This window comes from Trachypithecus francoisi, unplaced genomic scaffold (assembly GCF_009764315.1).
Source record: "Trachypithecus francoisi isolate TF-2019V2 unplaced genomic scaffold, Tfra_2.0 Lachesis_group3, whole genome shotgun sequence".
NCBI classification, from domain to species: domain Eukaryota; kingdom Metazoa; phylum Chordata; class Mammalia; order Primates; family Cercopithecidae; genus Trachypithecus; species Trachypithecus francoisi.
The window spans coordinates 84,906,729-84,924,983 of NW_022681468.1; the positions used below are offsets into that span (position 1 = coordinate 84,906,729).

At 43.7% G+C, this 18,255-nt stretch overlaps 2 protein-coding genes across 5 annotated transcripts in view; one reads left to right on the forward strand and one right to left on the reverse strand.

Moving 5' to 3' along the window:
- The window catches only part of SUPT16H (SPT16 homolog, facilitates chromatin remodeling subunit), a 35,840-nt gene extending 29,704 nt beyond the window's left edge, over window positions 1-6,136 (forward strand). Inside the window, exons 23-26 of the mRNA XM_033188645.1 lie at window positions 2,739-2,868; window positions 3,459-3,588; window positions 3,723-3,800; window positions 4,790-6,136. Coding sequence (XP_033044536.1) covers window positions 2,739-2,868; window positions 3,459-3,588; window positions 3,723-3,800; window positions 4,790-4,935 — 484 coding nt within the window. The 3' untranslated portion in view covers window positions 4,936-6,136. The remainder of the gene's footprint in view (window positions 1-2,738; window positions 2,869-3,458; window positions 3,589-3,722; window positions 3,801-4,789) is intronic.
- A 173-nt stretch (window positions 6,137-6,309) lies between these two features.
- Window positions 6,310-18,255, reverse strand: part of RPGRIP1 (RPGR interacting protein 1) — a 41,892-nt gene continuing 29,946 nt past the window's right edge. For 2 of the 4 annotated variants that reach the window (XM_033188652.1, XM_033188654.1), the window contains 3 exons: window positions 16,062-16,146; window positions 12,300-12,430; window positions 6,310-6,507 (listed from right to left, as the gene is read on the reverse strand). In XM_033188652.1, coding sequence (XP_033044543.1) covers window positions 6,395-6,507; window positions 12,300-12,430; window positions 16,062-16,146 — 329 coding nt within the window. In that variant the 3' untranslated portion in view covers window positions 6,310-6,394. The remainder of the gene's footprint in view (window positions 6,508-12,299; window positions 12,431-16,061; window positions 16,147-18,255) is intronic. The other 2 variants (XM_033188653.1, XM_033188651.1) reach the window with 1 other exon arrangement.

Sequence of the window (18,255 nt, forward strand, 5' to 3'; positions counted from 1 at the left end):
CCACCTCGCCCGGCTAGTTTTTGTATTTTTAGTAGAGACGGGGTTTCACCGTGTTAGCCAGGATGGTCTCGATCTCCTGACCTCGTGATCCGCCCGTCTCGGCCTCCCAAAGTGCTGGGATTACAGGCTTGAGCCACCGCGCCCAGCCTACAATAGATTTTTAAGTGTGCTTTTCTGCTGCTTTCACCCATCATCTTTATATTTTCTACATATTTTGTGGTGGTGGTGGTGGTGGTGGTGATTTGAGACAGGGTCTTACTCTGTTGCCCAGGCTCAAGTGTAGTGGTACAATCCCAGCTCACTGCAACCTCAAACTCTTGGATTCAGGTAACCTTCCTGCATCAGCATCCCAAGTAGCTGGGACTACAGGTATGTGCTACCACACCCAGCTCATTTTTTTACTAGAGACGAGGTTATTCTGGGATGCAGTCAAGTTAGATTCTGTTTGATCTTTCTTTTTTGTTTGTTTTTTGGGTTTTTTTTTTTTTTTGAGTCGGAGTCTCGCTCTGTTGCCCAGGCTGGAGCACAGTGGTGCGATCTTGGCTCGCTACACACTCTACCTCCCGGGTTCACACCATTCTCCTGCCTCAGCCTCCCGAGTAGCTGGGACTACAGGCGCCTGCCACCATGCCTGGCTAATTTTTTGTATTTTTAATAGAGATGGGGTTTTACTGTGTTAGCCAGGATGATCTCAATCTCCTGACCTCGTGATCCACCTTGGCCTCCCAAAGTGCTGGGATTACAGGCGTGAGCCACCACGTCCGGCCCGGGGATTCTGTTTGATCTTTCAAAGCTTGTTCTCAAATGTCTATTGGTGTGGATGTAGAACAGCCTTCAAGTTTCACTCAAAAACTTCTGAGTAATTGGCCTTACTACGAGGCAACACTCTTCAGAGTCTGCCTGATGCCCTGTGGATTATGAGGTCTCTGCTGAAGCTGGTGGAAAGGTGGTGGAAATAAATCCACTGGAACAGGATTTACTTCTAGTTCTGTGTGAGACTGGGAATTGTCTGGCCTACTGCCATCCAATACTGCTTTATGCAGTTCCAGTTTTCTCATGAATGTGTAGATCATCCCTCCACCAAAGACTTGAGGGGGACCCCTCTGCAGATCTCTGGAGCTTTCTCTCTGGGAAATTCTTTCTTCCTGTACTCTTCTCCACAAATTCTAGCTGTCTCAACCTTCCCAAATCCTACTTTGTCTCAGTTCCTGGAGACCATCAGGTTCTGGTTGGGTTCTCTCTCCCTGCATGGCAGACTAGGAATTGCCTCTAGACAGAAAACTAGAGCAAATGTTCAATTAACCCTTGTTTCCTCCTTTCAGGGATTATGGTCTTGTGCTGCTTTTTATCCGATGTCTGAAAACTGTTGTTTCATATTTTGTTTTGTAGTTGTTTAAGGTGGGAAGGTAAATCTAGTGGTTGTTACTCCATCATGGCTGGAAGCAGAAGTTTCTGTGTATATTGTCTAAAGTGGATTTATGCCAGTGGTTCTCAGGCAGATTTTATGGTTGGTGGTTGTTATCCTTACTACTGTCATTTCTTTTGTTTTTTTCTTCTTACCCACTCTTAACTGATTCAGCTCTCCTCAACAGAAATGAGTAAGAGAAAGTCATTTGAGCATTGTCTAAATACAGGGCACTTTAGGGTACTGGGGAAAAAGAATTTATTCCTACCTTTATACCAATCTTGCATCAAAAAAACAACACATAAGAAAGCACTGGAAGGTTGAAGAAGAAAGGCTAGGGCCATTGAAAATCGTCCCTGTTTCTTTTTTATTTATTTTTATTATTATTACTATTTTTGAGATGGAGTCTGGCTCTGTTGCCCAAGCTGGAGTGCAGTGGCGTGATCTCAGCTCACTGCAACCTCCATCTCCCAGGTTTAGGCGATTCTCCTGCTTCAGCCTCCCAAGTAGCTGGGACTACAGGTGCGTGCCAGCATGCCCAGCTAATTTTTTGTATTTTTAGTAGAGATGGGGTTTCACTGTGTTAGCCAGGATGGTCTCGATCTCCTGACCTCATGATCTGCCTGCCTTGGCCTCCCAAAGTGCTGGGATTACAGGCGTGAGCCACCACACGTGGCTGAAAATTGTCCCTGTTTCTTAACTATAGTAGTGAAAAACAGAATCGCAGAAGTGGTTATGACTACTTGGAAATAAGAATGGAGTCAGTGACAGAGAGAGAAAAGGATGGGTGAATGGAAGACTAAGTGAAGAATAGGGAAATTGTTATTAAAGAAAGAATGGGAGAGGATGAGCTCAGACTGAGGTGAAGGAGAAAGCTTGTTTCAGTTGGAATGCTGGTCTGTTGTGAGGGCTAGTGCTCTAGGAGATCAAATAGCAGCCATTGGGACATGCTGTAGTGGCATAGTGCAAAGAATATCTGCTCCCAGGCCGGGCGCGGTGGCTCACACCTGTAATCCCAGCACTTTGGGAGGCTGAGGCAGGTGATTCACCTGAAGTCAGGAGTTCTAGACGAGCCTGACCAACATGACAAAACCCCATCTCTACTAAAAATACAAAAATGAGCCGGGCATGGTGGCACACGCCTGTAATCCCAGGTATTCAGGAGACTGAGGCAGGAGAATCACTTGAAGCCGGGAGGCAGAGGTTGCAGTGAGCCAAGATTGTGCCACTGCACTCCAGCCTGGGAGACAGAGCGAGACTGTGTCTCAAAAAAAAAAGAATATCTGCTCCCAGAAAATACAGAAGATTGATTTTACTTTGTCATTTTTCTTAGTTCCTGTGACCTGAAGTACACAGAAGGAGTACAGTCCCTCAACTGGACTAAAATCATGAAGACCATTGTTGATGACCCTGAGGGCTTCTTCGAACAAGGTGGCTGGTCCTTCCTGGAGCCTGAGGGTGAGGTGCGTGAGTGTGGGGTTTCTTTCCTGGTACATAGTGTTGCCCAGTATCATTGGTTCAGTTAGAGTGGCTTATAAGTAGCACATAAGGAACTAGGCCATCTGGGAGAAGCTCTGAACACCACTTGATGTTACTGTTTCTTCAAATTCGTTTTACAGGTAAATGATAAGTTGATTGGACAATGGTAACTAACTCCTGACAAAATTTCTTGGAAACTACAAAAACTTTTCCTCAATGAATTTCTTAGCATTTAGGGAAAAAAATCCTACAGGGCATTTTGCAAAACTTATTTTTTAAAACATGGTCCACTTAACGTTTGTGTGATACATTAATACAGAAAGTCTTTCTGTTGTTAATTTCCCTGGGTGAGGAAGGCTAACGTGAATTTTTCAGAAATGTAATAATACATAATAATAGTAAAATAACAATTGCACCTGACCACTGATTTTAAACAAGTCATTTTGTCTCTTAATCACTCAGATTTTTTTGCTTTTGTTTTCTTCATGTAAATACTGCTATACTATGTGGGCTGAATTCATTCATTAATAAGGTAAATGTCAAAAAAAATCAGTATGATGCTCTAACTCACCAGGGGAGTGATGCTGAAGAAGGGGACTCAGAGTCTGAAATTGAAGATGAGACTTTTAATCCTTCAGAAGATGACTATGAAGAGGAAGAGGAGGACAGTGATGAAGATTATTCATCAGAAGCAGAAGAGTCAGGTTAGTCTTATAGAGAAAAGTTCATCCTGGCTTCCTCATCTAATGTTGTTTCTGAAAACTACTTTTTTTAGACTAAGAACTCTTGTCATTCCATTCTGTTCTCGCATGATGACTAATGCTTAATTTTCTTCCAGACTATTCTAAGGAGTCATTGGGTAGTGAAGAAGAGAGTGGAAAGGATTGGGATGAACTGGAGGAAGAAGCCCGAAAAGGTTTTTAAAAATTTGTTGCTTTTATTCTATTTATTCATGTATCTATGCACAAATTTCTAACACTTTTCAGTATCTTGAGGTGTTAGTATGGATGGTGTAATGAAAGTAACAAAAGAACACTGTAAAACTGATTTGGAGCCACAGATACAACTTCATTGACTGAAGGAGAAAATGCAGTGTGGAATGTGTCCGTACTCTCCAGTGGGCAGTGCTCTGCCTAACTGGATGCTGTTTTCATCTGCGCAAGCCCCCATCTTTCCTATAGCAGTGATAGCCACATATTCATGTAATACTCAAGAATTAGCCTACTCAGTTTCCAAACCTAAATGCTATAATACTTTAATTTTTCTAGACTTCTTCCAGATTAGGCATGTCTTTATAATGCTAATCTAGTTACTCTGAAGCCAAACCCCAAACAAACGTTTAAAGCTTAAAAGGAAATAAATATTAACTGCTGTGCTCCAATCATTGGGAATAGGTACTTTTCATAGGTTACCTTATTTAACCCTTAAATAATTCTCCCTTTTGAAATAAACCAAGGTTCAGAAAGTACTTGTCCAATATTAAAACTTGGGTCTGATTCCAAAGTTTATTCTCTTTTTTTTTTTTTTTTTTGAGGCGGAGTCTCGCTCTGTCGCCCAGGCTGGAGTGCAGTGGCCGGATCTCAGCTCACTGCAAGCTCCGCCTCCCGGGTTTACGCCATTCTCCTGCCTCAGCCTCCCGAGTAGCTGGGACTACAGGCGCCCGCCACCTCGCCCGGCTAGTTTTTGTATTTTTAGTAGAGACGGGGTTTCACTGTATTAGCCAGGATGGTCTCGATCTCCTGACCTCATGATCCGCCCGTCTCGGCCTCCCAAAGTGCTGGGATTACAGGCTTGAGCCACCGCGCCCGGCCCCAAAGTTTATTCTCTGTGCTATCTCATGCTTTCCAGTAATATTAGGTACCTAAAGCCTTCCTATCTCTAACTAATAATGCCTCTTCTATTTAGCGGACCGAGAAAGTCGTTACGAGGAAGAAGAAGAACAGAGTCGAAGTATGAGCCGGAAGAGGAAGGCATCTGTGCACAGTTCAGGCCGTGGCTCTAACCGTGGTTCCAGACACAGCTCTGCACCCCCCAAGAAAAAGAGGAAGTAACTTCTGAACTTTGGCCCTGAGCTCCATTCTTCCTCCAGCCAACCCCTGAAAATTTTACATGACATAGAAACTGTATTTTTCCTTTTGTTTTCATTTGAAGTTTTGCCATTTGTGTTTATGGGTTTAGGGGGCCATTTGTGTGGACCAATCTACTCGGGGAATTCCAGGCCCACCAGGACACGTGCCAATGGCCCCATTCAGATGGCAAGGGAGGAGGTGTTCTTGAAGACAGGAGGAGGTTCCCGCTGTTAATAAATATTGTTTCATTCTTCTCTCTTCCTGTCACCTTCTGCCAGGACATCGATGGCTTCTGACATCTTACTATTTGGTGTCTCAAAGCTGTATTTACAAGACAGTGGTACAAGGTGACCTTTAATTACCCGTATCATGGTTCTTGACCAGCACATTCAATCCTCCAACCTACCCTACTGCCATGACCTTCCTCACATCTCTTTTAAGTTTTATCTTTGCAATACTCCAGGTTCTTGGAAATTTCCTGATGGTTGTGATAAATCATACAACTTGAGCTAGTGAGGCAGATTGGGCTGGTGCCTTCGTCTGAGTTTTCCTGCTTTCTTGCCTCATGCAGATTCTGAGGTATATCTGCTGCCTTGGAAGACATAAGAAGCAGTGATACTCCCTGGCTCGGTTATTTTCTCCATACGAATGCACACATGGTACAATGATAAAAGGCAAAATTGCCACTGTTTTTCTGATCTATCCAAGGAAGATATATCAGGTTGTGCCTCATGTACTGCTTCTAGTGAAATCTAGAGGAAGGCTCAAAGGAGTCAACATTTAGATCTGGAAGGGCCAAGTCATGCCTTGGGCCTAGAATACCCTGACAAGAAAAGAGAAGAGGAAGGGATGCCATATCTACAACACAGCCTCAGCAAGTGCTGCTCCTTATTTTAACTTTGTCTTGCATTTGTCCTGTATTTATCACAGTTTCTGTTGAACAGCTTGTCAAGTATTTGGGGAGTTTATCTTGCCATCCTCCCCTTCTGGTTCTCTGCACCCACCTGTCCCACTGCAGTTCCTTCCGTGCTCTGTGACTTTAAGAGAAGAAGGGGGGAGGGGTCCCGGATTTTATGTTTGTTTGTTTTTTCTCCTTAGCAGTAGGACTTGATATTTTCAATTTTGGAAGAACTAAAAGATGAATAAACTGTGGGTTTTTTTGTTGTTGTTGTTTGTTTTTGTACATTCACCTGTGACCGTTTTTCAGTTCCTGAAAGCACGCCTGCTTCCTGCCTGGTAAAGTGCTAAGGCATTGGAGAAAAATGCTTTTATCTAGCTAGTGTTACAAATGAAACTTTCATCATTCTAAACTTTCATCATTAGATTGAGAGACACTAGACATCACAGTAAACCAAATTCATGTTATAGCAAGTTAACTTTATAAGAGACTTTTTACTGTGGTTCCCTCAGAGACTTTTAGATTGGAATAGCACTTATTCCTTCATGAAAACAAATCTTCAGTCATCTCCTTGTAAATAGCATGGAGGACAGCAGCTGCTTGAAGGGAAACCTTCAGCTTTCCTATTGGGGTAGCCAGATCTTCAGGGCTAACAACTGTTGGGAAAGGGAAAAAAATAGCATCACTCAGTTAAACACTTTGATACTTGGTATTTGTCAGGTTAAGTACTGGGGACACTGAATGAATTTACCAGCCCATTTCATGAGAGGACTCAGTCTAGTGAAGGAGAAAGGAAAACGAGGTCATGGCGATATAGTATGTAGGTGCTAGATAATAAATGAAAGCACAAGTTGCTTTGGGAACACACATAGAGGCACCTGCACCAGAATGGACAAACTGGAAAAGGATTTCTGGAGATAATTCATGAACTAAGTCTTTAGAAAGTAAAAGATGCTTAATGTATCAAGACGGGAATAATAGGAGTTCGGCAAACTGCAAGGAGTGGCAGGAATGAGCCTGCATAGGCCATGTTATAAACAGCCTTGTTTGTCTTACAAGGTATGTGGTTTCCACTGAAGATGTAAGTGATTGTTCTTATGTGGGATCTTGGAAGATAACTCTTATTTGGATAATGCACTCAAGGAGGACACAAGTTAAACCGGAGAGAGTAGTTAGGATATTGCAGTAATTGGAGAAGAGGGGAGTAATGAATGAAGGTCTGAAGTATAATGGAGTGGAGAGGTGGGAACAGATTCAAAATGTTAAGAAGTGTGAACAATTTTTGTGATTAGAATGAGGAATGGCTTGGAATCAGATGGCCATTCTAAATTGCATAACAAGATGGTGGGTAAGAGGGAACACAAGGTACAAAGTTGCAATCAAGGGAGTTTGAGGTACCAAGGTGACATGAGATACAAGTGGTGATATCTATGAGTCTGCTCTAAGTCTAGATTGTATTTAGAATCTGGTCTAGAAACCTAGATTTGAGATGATTTCTAGACTGTAAAACTCAAGAGTTCATGTCATCAGGAAGAGGGCATATGTGGAGGAAAAAAGACCAAGGATTCAACAGACAATCCAAAATTTTAAGAATAGACAAGAAAGAAACCTGCAAAGGAAACAGAACACCTAGAGAATGATAAGGAGTCAAAATGTCCGACGGCGCGGTGGCTCACACCTGTAGTCCCAGCCCTTCCGGATACTGAGGCAGGGAGATCACCTGAGGTCAGGAGTTCAAGAGCGGCCTGGACAACATGGCAAAACCCCATTTCTACTAAAAAATGCAAAAATTAGCTGGGTGTGGTGGCACGTGCCTGTAATCCCAGCTACTCGTGAGGCTGAGGCAGGGAGAATTGCTTGAGCCCAGGAGGCGGAGATTGCAGTGAGCCGAGATTGCACCACTCTGGTGCACCCCAGCCTGGGCGACAGTGAGACTCTCAAAAAAAAAAAGTCAGGATGAGTAATAAAACCAGTTGGATTTGTCAATTAGGAAAACTGGTAAAAACATGGAGTAAAGTGAAATGGAGATGCGGGAAGTAGAAAAATACAGACAGGGCTGGGCACGGTGGCTCACACCTGTAATCCCAGCACTTTGGGAGGCCGAGGCAGGCGGATCACCTGAGGTCAGGAGTTCGAGACCAGCCTGACCAACATGGAGAACCCCCGTCTCTACTAAAAATACAAAATTAGCTAGGTGTGGTGGTGTATGCCTGTAATTCCAGCTACTTGGGAGGCTGAGGCAGGAGAAACACTTGAACCCAGGAAGCGGAGTTTGCAGTGAGCTGAGATCATTCCATTGCACTCCAGCCTGGGCAACAGAACAAAACTCTGTCTTAAAACAAAATTAGCCAGGTATAGTGGCGCATGCCTGTAATCCCAGCTACTCGGGAGACTGAGGCAGGAGGATTGCTTGAACCTGGGAGGCAGAGATTGCCGTGAGCAGAGATCGCGCCATTGCACTCCAGCTTAGGCAACAAGAGTGAAATTCCGTCTCAAAAAAATTTAAAAACAGTTTTCAAAAATACAGACTATTGCGGACTGATCAAGTATTTCAAGAAGCTGACTTTTGAAGTGATGGGCAGAAGGTAGCTATAGGGATAGAAAGCAAGAGTTTTGCTTTTAAAAGCAGACCAACATGTTTAAAGCCTGAATGAAAGGGAGGCCATAATGAGGAAATGACTAAGTTTCTCTACTAATTATTTTAAAAAAAAGAGAAGCGTCTGGGCGCGGTGGCTCAAGCCTGTAATCCCAGCACTTTGGGAGGCCAAGACGGGCGGATCACGAGGTCAGGAGATCGAGACCATCCTGGCTAACACGGTGAAACCCCGTCTCTACTAAAAAATACAAAAAGCTAGCCGGGCAAGGTGGCGGGCGCCTGTAGTCCCAGCTACTCGGGAGGCTGAGGCAGGAGAACGGCGGGAACCCGGGAGGCGGAGCTTGCAGTGAGCTGAGATCCAGCCACTGCACTCCAGTCCGGGCGACAGAGCGAGACTCCGTCTCAAAAAAAAAAAAAAAGAGAAGCATTCACTGACTTTTAGGATTCTGAGGTCACTAGAAAAGTCTTAAGTGGATTTTCCCTAAGCACATACAAATGGCGTGGAGGTCAGGAAGAACATAGCATCTTTAGGAATGGGGACAGGAAGGCCGGGCGCGGTGGCTCAAGCCTGTAATCCCAGCACTTTGGGAGGCCGAGACGGGTGGATCACGAGGTCAGGAGATCGAGACCATCCTGGCTAACACGGTGAAACCCCGTCTCTACTTAAAAAATACAAAAAACTAGCCGGGCGAGGTGGCGGCGCCTGTAGTCCCAGCTACTCCGGGGGCTGAGGCAGGAGAATGGCGTAACCCGGGAGGCGGAGCTTGCAGTGAGCTGATATCCGGCCACTGCACTCCAGCCTGGGCGACAGAGCCAGACACCGTCTCAAAAAAAAAAAAAAAAAAAAAAAAAGGAATGGGGACAGGAGTAAGTTGGAAAATAGCCCACAAAGATATGTCACTTGCCTTATGCCAGGCACTACCCTAAGCCCCTTTCTTAATCTTAATCCTTTATTTAAGCGCTTCCTTAATCTTCACAACTCTATGAGATTGAGACTGCTGTTATTCCCGTTTTATAGGTGAGGAAAAAGGTTAATAACTTGATCAGGATCACAGCTGGAAAGATATTAGAGAAATATAATGAAGAATCTTATCTAACATTTGAATTTCATAACCCTTAGGGTCTGAGAAGGAGTATTCCTCAAAAAATGTTTATAATGATCAGCAAAAGAATAATTTTATATCATGATTCATTAAACATTACATAAAACAAGTTTCACAAAACAATATGTGCAATGTACTCTTAATTCTTGTTTTCTTTTCTTTTCTTTTTTGGGGACAGAGTCTTGTTCTGTCACTCAGGTTGGAGTACGGTGACTTGACCTCAGCTCACTGCAACCTCCGCCTCCCGGGTTCAAGCAATTCTTCTGCCTCAGCCTCCTGAGTAGCTGGGATTATAGGCGTTGTATTTTTAGTAGAGATGGGTTTTCACCATATTGGCCAGGCTGGTCTTGAACTCCTGACCTCAGGTGATCCACCTGTCTCAGCCTCCCAAAGTACTGGGATTACAGGCATGAGCCACCGCACCGGACTTTAATTCCTGTTTTTTTCCCACAGTTTTGGTGTGCATTTTTCAAATTTCTGTTGTGATTTACTAATTCAATTTCACATCCACTAATGGAGTGTGACTGAAAGTTTGAAAAACATTAGTCTAGTGGATAATCTTAAGTGTCTAAAGGTCCTAGCAGATAAGATAGGTGACATCCCAGGTATGTAAGGTAATGGGAGCAGTGAAGACTGGACAGCGCAGTCCCAACTAAAGGAATTCAAATACAAATGTTTTTAAAACATGCTGATCTATAGCAAACTGTAAAAGGATTTAAGAAGAAGGCAGTGATCAAATTTATTATGTAGAAACATTTACTATAGTAGATGGAAATGAGGTGGAAGAAACCAGTGGCAGGAAGACCAGTTTAGAAATTATATGGCCTGGCACAGTGGCTCATGCCTGTAATCCCAGCACTTTGGGAAGCTGAGGGGGGCAAATCGCCTGAGGTTGGGAGTTCAAGACCAGCCTGACAAACATGAAGAAACCCCGTCTCTACTAAAAATACAAAATTAGCCGGGCGTGGTGGTGCATGCCTGTAATCCCAGTTACTAGGGAGGCTGAGGCAGGAGAATCGCTTGAACCCGGGAGACAGAGGTTATGATGAGATGAGATCAGTCCATTGCACTCCAGCCTGGGCAACAAGAGCAAGACTCCGTCTCAAAAAAAAAAGAAAGAAAGTATAGTAATTATAGTAAGGGAGTCGGGCGCAGTGGTTTATGCCTGTAATGCCAACACTTTGGGAGGCCAAGGCGGGTGGATGGCTTGAGTCCAAGAGTTTGAGACCAGCTTAGGCAACACGGTGAAACCCCATCTCTACTAAAAATACAAAAATTAGCTGGCCTGGTGGCAGGTGCCTGTAGTCCCAGCTACTTGGGAGATTGAGGCAGGAGAATCGCTGTAACTTGGGAGGTGGAGGTTGCAGTGAGCCGAGATCGCACCACTGCACTCCAGCCTGGGCAACAGAATGAGACTCTGTCTAAAAAGAAAGAAAGAGAAGAGAAAAGAAAAGGAAAAGAAAAGAAAGAAAGAAAGAAAAGAAAAGAAAGAAAGAAAGAAAGAAAGAAAGAAGAAGAAAGAAGAAAGAAAGAAGAAAGAAAGAAAGGAGAAAGAAAGAAAGAGAGAAAGAAAGAAAGAGAGAAAGAAAAAAAAAGAAAGAAAGAAAGAAAGAAAGAAAGAAAGAAAGAAAGAAAGAAAGAAAGAAAGAAAGAAAGAAAAGAAAGAAAGAGAAAGAAAGAAAGAAAGATTATAGTCAGGAGAGCATAGTCAATTCACAAGTAAAATGGATAAGACTTAATGACCAGTGAATGTGAGGAAAGAGAGAGTTGATGTCTTTTTAAGAGACAAGATGGGGCCGTGCACGGTGGCTCACGCCTGTAATCCCAGCACTTTGGGAGGCCCAGGTGGGTGGATCACGAGGTCAGGAGATGGAGACCATCCTGGCTAATATGGTGAAACCCCGTCTCTACCGAAAATACAAAAAATTAGCCGGGCGAGGTGGTGGGTGCCTGTAGTCCCAGCTACTCGGGAGGCTGAGGCAGGAGAATGGCGTGAACCCAGGAGGCAGAGCTTGCAGTGAGCTGAGATCGCGCCACGGCACTCCAGCCTGGGCGACAGGGCAAGACTCCGTCTCAAAAAAAAAAAAAAAAAAAAAAAAAGACAAGATGGGCCAGGTGCAGTGGGCACTTTGGGAGGCCAAGGCAGGCAGATCTCTTGAGGTCAGGAGTTCGAGACCAGTCTGGCTAACATGGTGAAACACGGTCTCTACTAAAAATAGAAAAATTAGCCAGGCATGGTGGCACACGCCTGTAAGCCCAGCTACACAGGAAGCTGAGGCAGGAGAATGACTTGAACCTGGGAGGCGGAGGTTGCAGTGAGCTGAGATCACACCACTGCACTCCAGCCTGGGCAAGAGTGAAGCTTCATCTCGAAAAAAAAAAAAAAAAAAGAAAGACTGGATACATAACACAAAGAATGGGTATCAGCTGCCTATACAAACATGCTCAAGAGAGGTCCCAAAATTCTGATGTATAAATTTGAAATGAAAATATCTTTTTAAAAATCCCCTTTTCAAACACTGTAGATTCAAAATCAATTCTAGTTGTAATCTGGTATATGCGGGTTAAAATACACAACTGACTACTTTAATGCTGGATCCAGAAATAAATACAGTTGTAGCGATAAGATTTCAATCCAGTTTGTGTCTTGTCAACTTCATAGTGATAATTATGTATTGAAGATAAAATACATTCACTATTAGGATGATTTCCTTAGAAATAATTAGAATTGAAAAAAAAAATTACTCACTGTCTAGCTGTTGCTCTAGAATCTCTCTTCCTGACTCCAGGATCTGCCACAGTTTAAGATATGCATATCCTACTTCTTCACATTCTTTCTTTTCTTCATCCAGAGGATCACTTACCACTGTAAACTTTAAACTAAAAAGAAATTGCATTTAATTTGGCACTGTTGATACTCTTAATGCTTCAAAAATAAAATAAGGATAGAAGTAATCATAAACAATACAACGTCTTCTCTGAATCACTTTTCCCTTGCCTCCATTTTACAAAATGACAATAAGCAAAAAAGTCAGGAATTGATACAAGTTAAGCAGTAACAGTCCTTTTAGAGGAGGGAACATCATGGGATGTGCCCATGAGTTCAAGACCAGCCTGGGTAACATAGGGACACCCTGTCTCTAATAGAAAATAAAAATAAAAATTAGACGGACATGGTGGCACGCACCTATAGTCCCAGCTACTTGGAAGGCTGAGGTGAGAAGATCACTTGAGCCCAGGAGGTTGAGGATGCAGTGAGCTGTGATCATGCCACTGCACTTCAACCTGGGTGACAGAGCAAGACCCCGTCTTTAAAAGAAAAATGTTGGCCGGGCGCGGTGGCTCAAGCCTGTAATCCCAGCACTTTGGGAGGCCGAGACGGGCGGATCACGAGGTCAGGAGATCGAGACCATCCTGGCTAACACAGTGAAACCCCGTCTCTACTAAAAAGTACAAAAAACTAGCCGGCGAGGTGGCGGGCGCCTGTAGTCCCAGCTACTCGGGAGGCTGAGGCACGAGAATGGCGTGAACCCGGGAGGCGGAGCTTGCAGTGAGCTGAGATCTGGCCACTGCACTCCAGCTTGGGCGACAGAGCGAGACTCCGTCTCAAAAAAAAAAAAAAAAAAAAAGAAAAATGTTGGCCGGGCACGGTGGCTCAAGCCTGTAATCCCAGCACTTTGGGAGGCCGAGACGGGCGGATCACGAGGTCAGGAGATCGAGACCATCCTGGCTAACCCAGTGAAACCCCGTCTCTACTAAAAAATACAAAAAACTAGCCGGGCAAGGTGGTGGGCGCCTGTAATCCCAGCTACTCGGGAGGCTGAGGCAGGAGAATGGCGTAAACCTGGGACGCGGAGCTTGCAGTGAGCTGAGATCCGGCCACTGCACTCCAGCCTGGGCGACAGAGCAAGACTCCGTCTCAAAAATAATAATAATAATAATAAATAAAAGAAAAATGTAAAAGGAAAAGAAACCCTGTACTGATTAAGCAGTCACTCTCCATTCTCCTTCCCTAGCTCCTGGGAATCACTAATCTACTTTCTATCCCTCTGGATTTGTCTATTCTTGACTTTTCATATTTTTATTAATTTTTAAAAGCAAATATTGGTAGCTAATACAGAGTGGCAGAAATAGGACTCAAAATTCAAGCTCTTAAAAAGCACAGCTAAATATGATTAAACTGAAACAAAGGAATTACTTTAAAGGGATCCATTCTCAGCCCCTTAGGCAATATTCATTTGTAACTATGTTTCTATGCCATTATTGAGAACTTCAACAATGCAAAGGGATAATGCTGACTCCCTCATCCCAATTTTCATAGGAAAGGGTTGATAACTAGCATTCTAATGTGCCAGGCACAATATCAAATGCTTTACGTAAACTATATTATCTCAGTTTTATTCTCACAAGAGCGTGCAAATTAAGTAATGTCAAAAAGATCAAAGAGCTAGTAAGTCAAAGAGTCTGGAATAAAAACAAGGTTGGTGTGATTACAAAACCTGTTCTGTCTGCTAGACCATACTGGCAAAAAGAAAGCCACAGGTAATACCAATCAAATCTAAAATTGAGTAGAAAATGATTATCACTGTAAGGGAATAAGGGAAGAGAGAGTTCTGGAAATGCTAGGACCAAAAAAAAAGCAAAAGCTAAATTTAACATTAGCACAGAAAGGAAAGGACCAAATCACTTTCCATTTCCAAAAGTTCTCTGTAAGCTTATATCTGTTTAAGCCCACAGTGATACTGAACTCAGATTCACCGTTTGTTTCATCTGGCTCCTTTTTCAGTTCTTTCTGTGACCAACCAAAGACAAAGTAAAAGCAGATTAAACAAATGTATTGGGCCTTTCAAAAAGTGCTTAAAACACCGGGCTGGGCACAGTGGCTCACGTCTGTAATCCCAGCACTTTGGGAGGCAGGGCAGGAGGACTGCTTCAGCCCAGGAGCTGAAAGACCAGCCTGGGCAACATGGTGAGATCCTGTCTCTAAAACAAACAAACAAAAAATTTAAAAGTAAGATAAAATACCAGCTCCATATTATTTCTTATGCACACATATGCAGAGGCGGTATGTATGCCAGATTTCAAAAACAAAAACCATATGCCTATTTAAATTTGAATTTCAGCTAAACAACAAATAACTTTTTTTTTTAGAGGCAGAGTCTTGCTTTGTCACCCAGGTTGGAGTGCAGTGGCACGATCTTAGCTCACTGCAACCTCTGCCTCCCAGATTCAAATGATTCTTATGCCTCAGCCTCCTGAATAGCTAGAATTACCAGCATGTGCCACCAAGCCCAGCTGATTTTTTTTGTTTTTTCAGTAGAGACAGGGTTTCACCATATTGGCCAGGCTGGTCTCGAACTCCTGGCCTCAAGTGATCCGCCTGCCTTGGCCTCCCAGAGTGCTGGGATGTGAGCCACCGCACCCGACCAAATAATTTTTTTTAGGATAAGTATGTCCCACATTTTATCTGGAAACTCTAAAAGGAGGCCTTCTTCAGATTATTGGAATAATAAGGACAACCGGCTTTCCTAAAACTTTAAAGGAGATCTAAAATTTACTTAGTTATGTCAATATCCAAAAATTCCTGTTGGCCAGGCATGGTTGCTCACACCTGTAATCCCAACACTTTGGGAGGCTGAGGCAGAAGGATCACCTGAGGTTGGGAGTTCAAGACCAGCCTGGCCAACGTGGCAAAACCCTGTCTCTACTAAAAGAACAAAAATTAGCCAGGCATGGTGGCGCACACCTGTAATCCCAGCTACTTGGAAGGCTGAGGCAGGAGAATCACTTGAACCCAGGAGGCGGAGGTTGCAGTGAGCCAAGATTGCACCACTGTACTCCAGCCTGGGCAACAGAGCGAGACTTCATCTCAAAAAAAAAAAAAAAAAAAAAGAATGTCAACACTTTTTGCTCATTCCATTTGGGCGTTGTCAGTATTCAAGTAAACTGTGCTACAAAAAAAGGGCCCATCAGGCTGGCATGGGTGAGAAATGAACTAAACCTATAAGATTATGGGCTGGGCACGGTGGCTCATGCCTGTAATCCCAGCACTCTGGGAGGCCAAGGAGGGCAGATCACTTGAGCTCAGGAGTTCGAGACCAGACCGTGGGCAACATGGCAAAACCCTATCTCTACTACAAACACAAAAAATTAGCCGGGCATGGTGGCACATGCCTATAACCCTAGCTACTTGGGAGGCGGAAGCACAAGAATCCCTTGAGTCTGAGGAGACGGAGGTTGCAGTGAGCTAAGATCGCGCCACTGCACTCTAGCCTGGACGGCAGAGTGAGACCCTGTCTCAAAAATAAATAAATAAATAACCTATAAGATTACATACTTGATTAGGTAGTCACAAACATAAATTATACTCAAGTACATAGGAAATTCATTAAGAGTAAATTAACTCAAAAAAAGTCATTAAAATATTCAGCATTATCACAAAATCAAACTCAAACTTTTGAATTTCTGTCTCAATATCTCCTTTGTTTCAAAGTGGAAAGCAGATGCTTACTGTCCTTGATCAGGATCTTGTCCATTCAGCATGTCGAACAGAAACTGCCTTCGGTCTTGCTGCTCCTGTGGGTCCAGGTCTATTACTGTATTAAGGGTCAGAGAAAAAAGCAAAGAATCATATACTATTGCAGTGTGAGCCTCAAGACTTTCATAAGTGGTATTCATGGTAGTTTTCATGAAAAGATTAGACTCCTTGCCTGGATCTTGAATAACATGGACCAACTGCTTTGAAAATCATATGTGTGGCCGGGCCTGGTGGCTCAAGCCTGTAATCTCAGCACTTTGGGAGGCCGAGACGGGCGGATCACGAGGTCAGGAGATCGAGACCATCCTGGCTAACACGGTGAAACCCCGTCTCTACTAAAAATACAAAAAAAAAAAACCTAGCCGGGCGAGGTGGCGGGCGCCTGTAGTCCCAGCTACTCCGGAGGCTGAGGCAGGAGAATGGCCTAAACCCGGGAGGCGGAGCTTGCAGTGACCTGAGATCCGGCCACTGCACTCCAGCCTGGGCGACAGAGCAAGACTCCGTCTCAAAAAAAAAAAAAAAAAAAAGAGGCCGGGCGCGGTGGCTCAAGCCTGTAATCCCAGCACTTTGGGAGGCCGAGATGGGCGGATCACGAGGTCAGGAGATCGAGACCATCCTGGCTAACACGGTGAAACCTCGTCTCTACTAAAAATACAAAAAAACTAGCCGGGCGAGGTGGCGGGCGCCTGTAATCCCAGCTACTCCGGAGGCTGAGGCAGGAGAATGGCCTAAACTCGGGAGGCGGAGCTTGCAGTGAGCTGAGATCCGGCCACTGCACTCCAGCCCGGGCGACAGAGCAAGGCTCCGTCTCAAAAAAAAAAAAAAAAGAAAAGAAAATCGTGTGTGTGTGTGTGTGTGTGTGTGTGTGTGTGTGATAGATTCTTACTGTGTCAGGCTGGAGTGCAGTGGCGATCTTGGTTCACTGCAGTCTCCACCTCCCAAGTTCAAGTGATTCTCCTGCTTCAACCTCTCGAGTAGTTGGGATTACAGGTGCACCCCACCACGCCCAGCTAATTTTTGTATTTTCAGTACAGACAGGGTTTCGCCATGTTGGCCAGGCTGGTCTCCAACTCCTGACCTCAAGTAATCTGCCCGCCTTGGTTTCCCAAAGTGCTGGGATTACAGGCATGAGCCACTGCACCCAGGCTCCTTTGAAATTCTGAATGAAAAAGATTTCCACACTTGAATCAAATATGAGGGTAGGAAAAAAAGATTTCATGCATGACTTTCTCAAATTTTCACTTCTGATATGCTCTTTCTTTAAAAACTACTGAAAATATGGGAGCCACGCTGGCTCAGGCCGGTTGCCCTGGCATTCTGAGGGGCGAGGCTACACGTTCGAAGCCAACCTGGTCAACACTCATTAAAAAATAAATAAATAAATAAATAAATTTTTAAAAACTACTGAAAATATGATCCATTAAAATAAGAAAATAAATCAGAGGATGACCAGGAGATAGTAGATCTGGTATAGGAGAGAATTTGATCATATTCTCCATGAGCAGCAGTGATAACGGAACAGTGGGCTAGAGCAGAACAAGAGGATAGAGAGAGGTCTTCAGGGAAAAAATGGATGAGTAGATAATGTGACAGGTTTATTTGAAAATGTGGGAAAGCTGTTGGAGGACAGGAAAATAATTACAATATGTACAATGAGAATCAGGCAAATGAAAAATTGCCTCAAAAAATACATGAAAAGAAATATAATCATTGCATACTACTTGGTTCTACAAGACTCAATATTTACATATCCATAATAACAGAACCAATTTAAATTGATTTAAATGAAAATTATGATACAATTATATGGGAAGGAAGGGAAATGAGTGTAGTGCAAAAGAGCTAACTTTTAAGGTCCAAGATAGGAAGTCTAAAGCCAGTGAATCAGGAAATTGCAATAGAAATGTTACTCAGAAGCCAGGTATGGTGGCTCATGCCTGTAATTCCAGCTACTCAGGAGGCTGAGGCAGGAGGATCATTTGAGTCCAGGAGTTTGAAACCAGCCTGAGCAACATGTTCAGACTCCATCTCAAAAAAAAAAAAAAGGAAAAGAGAGAACAAAAATCAATACTCAGAAATATGATGGAGGTAAATAACAGAAGAAATGGCTGAGATAGGATGGGCGTGGTGGCTCACGCCTATAATCCCAGCACTTCGGGAGTCCAAG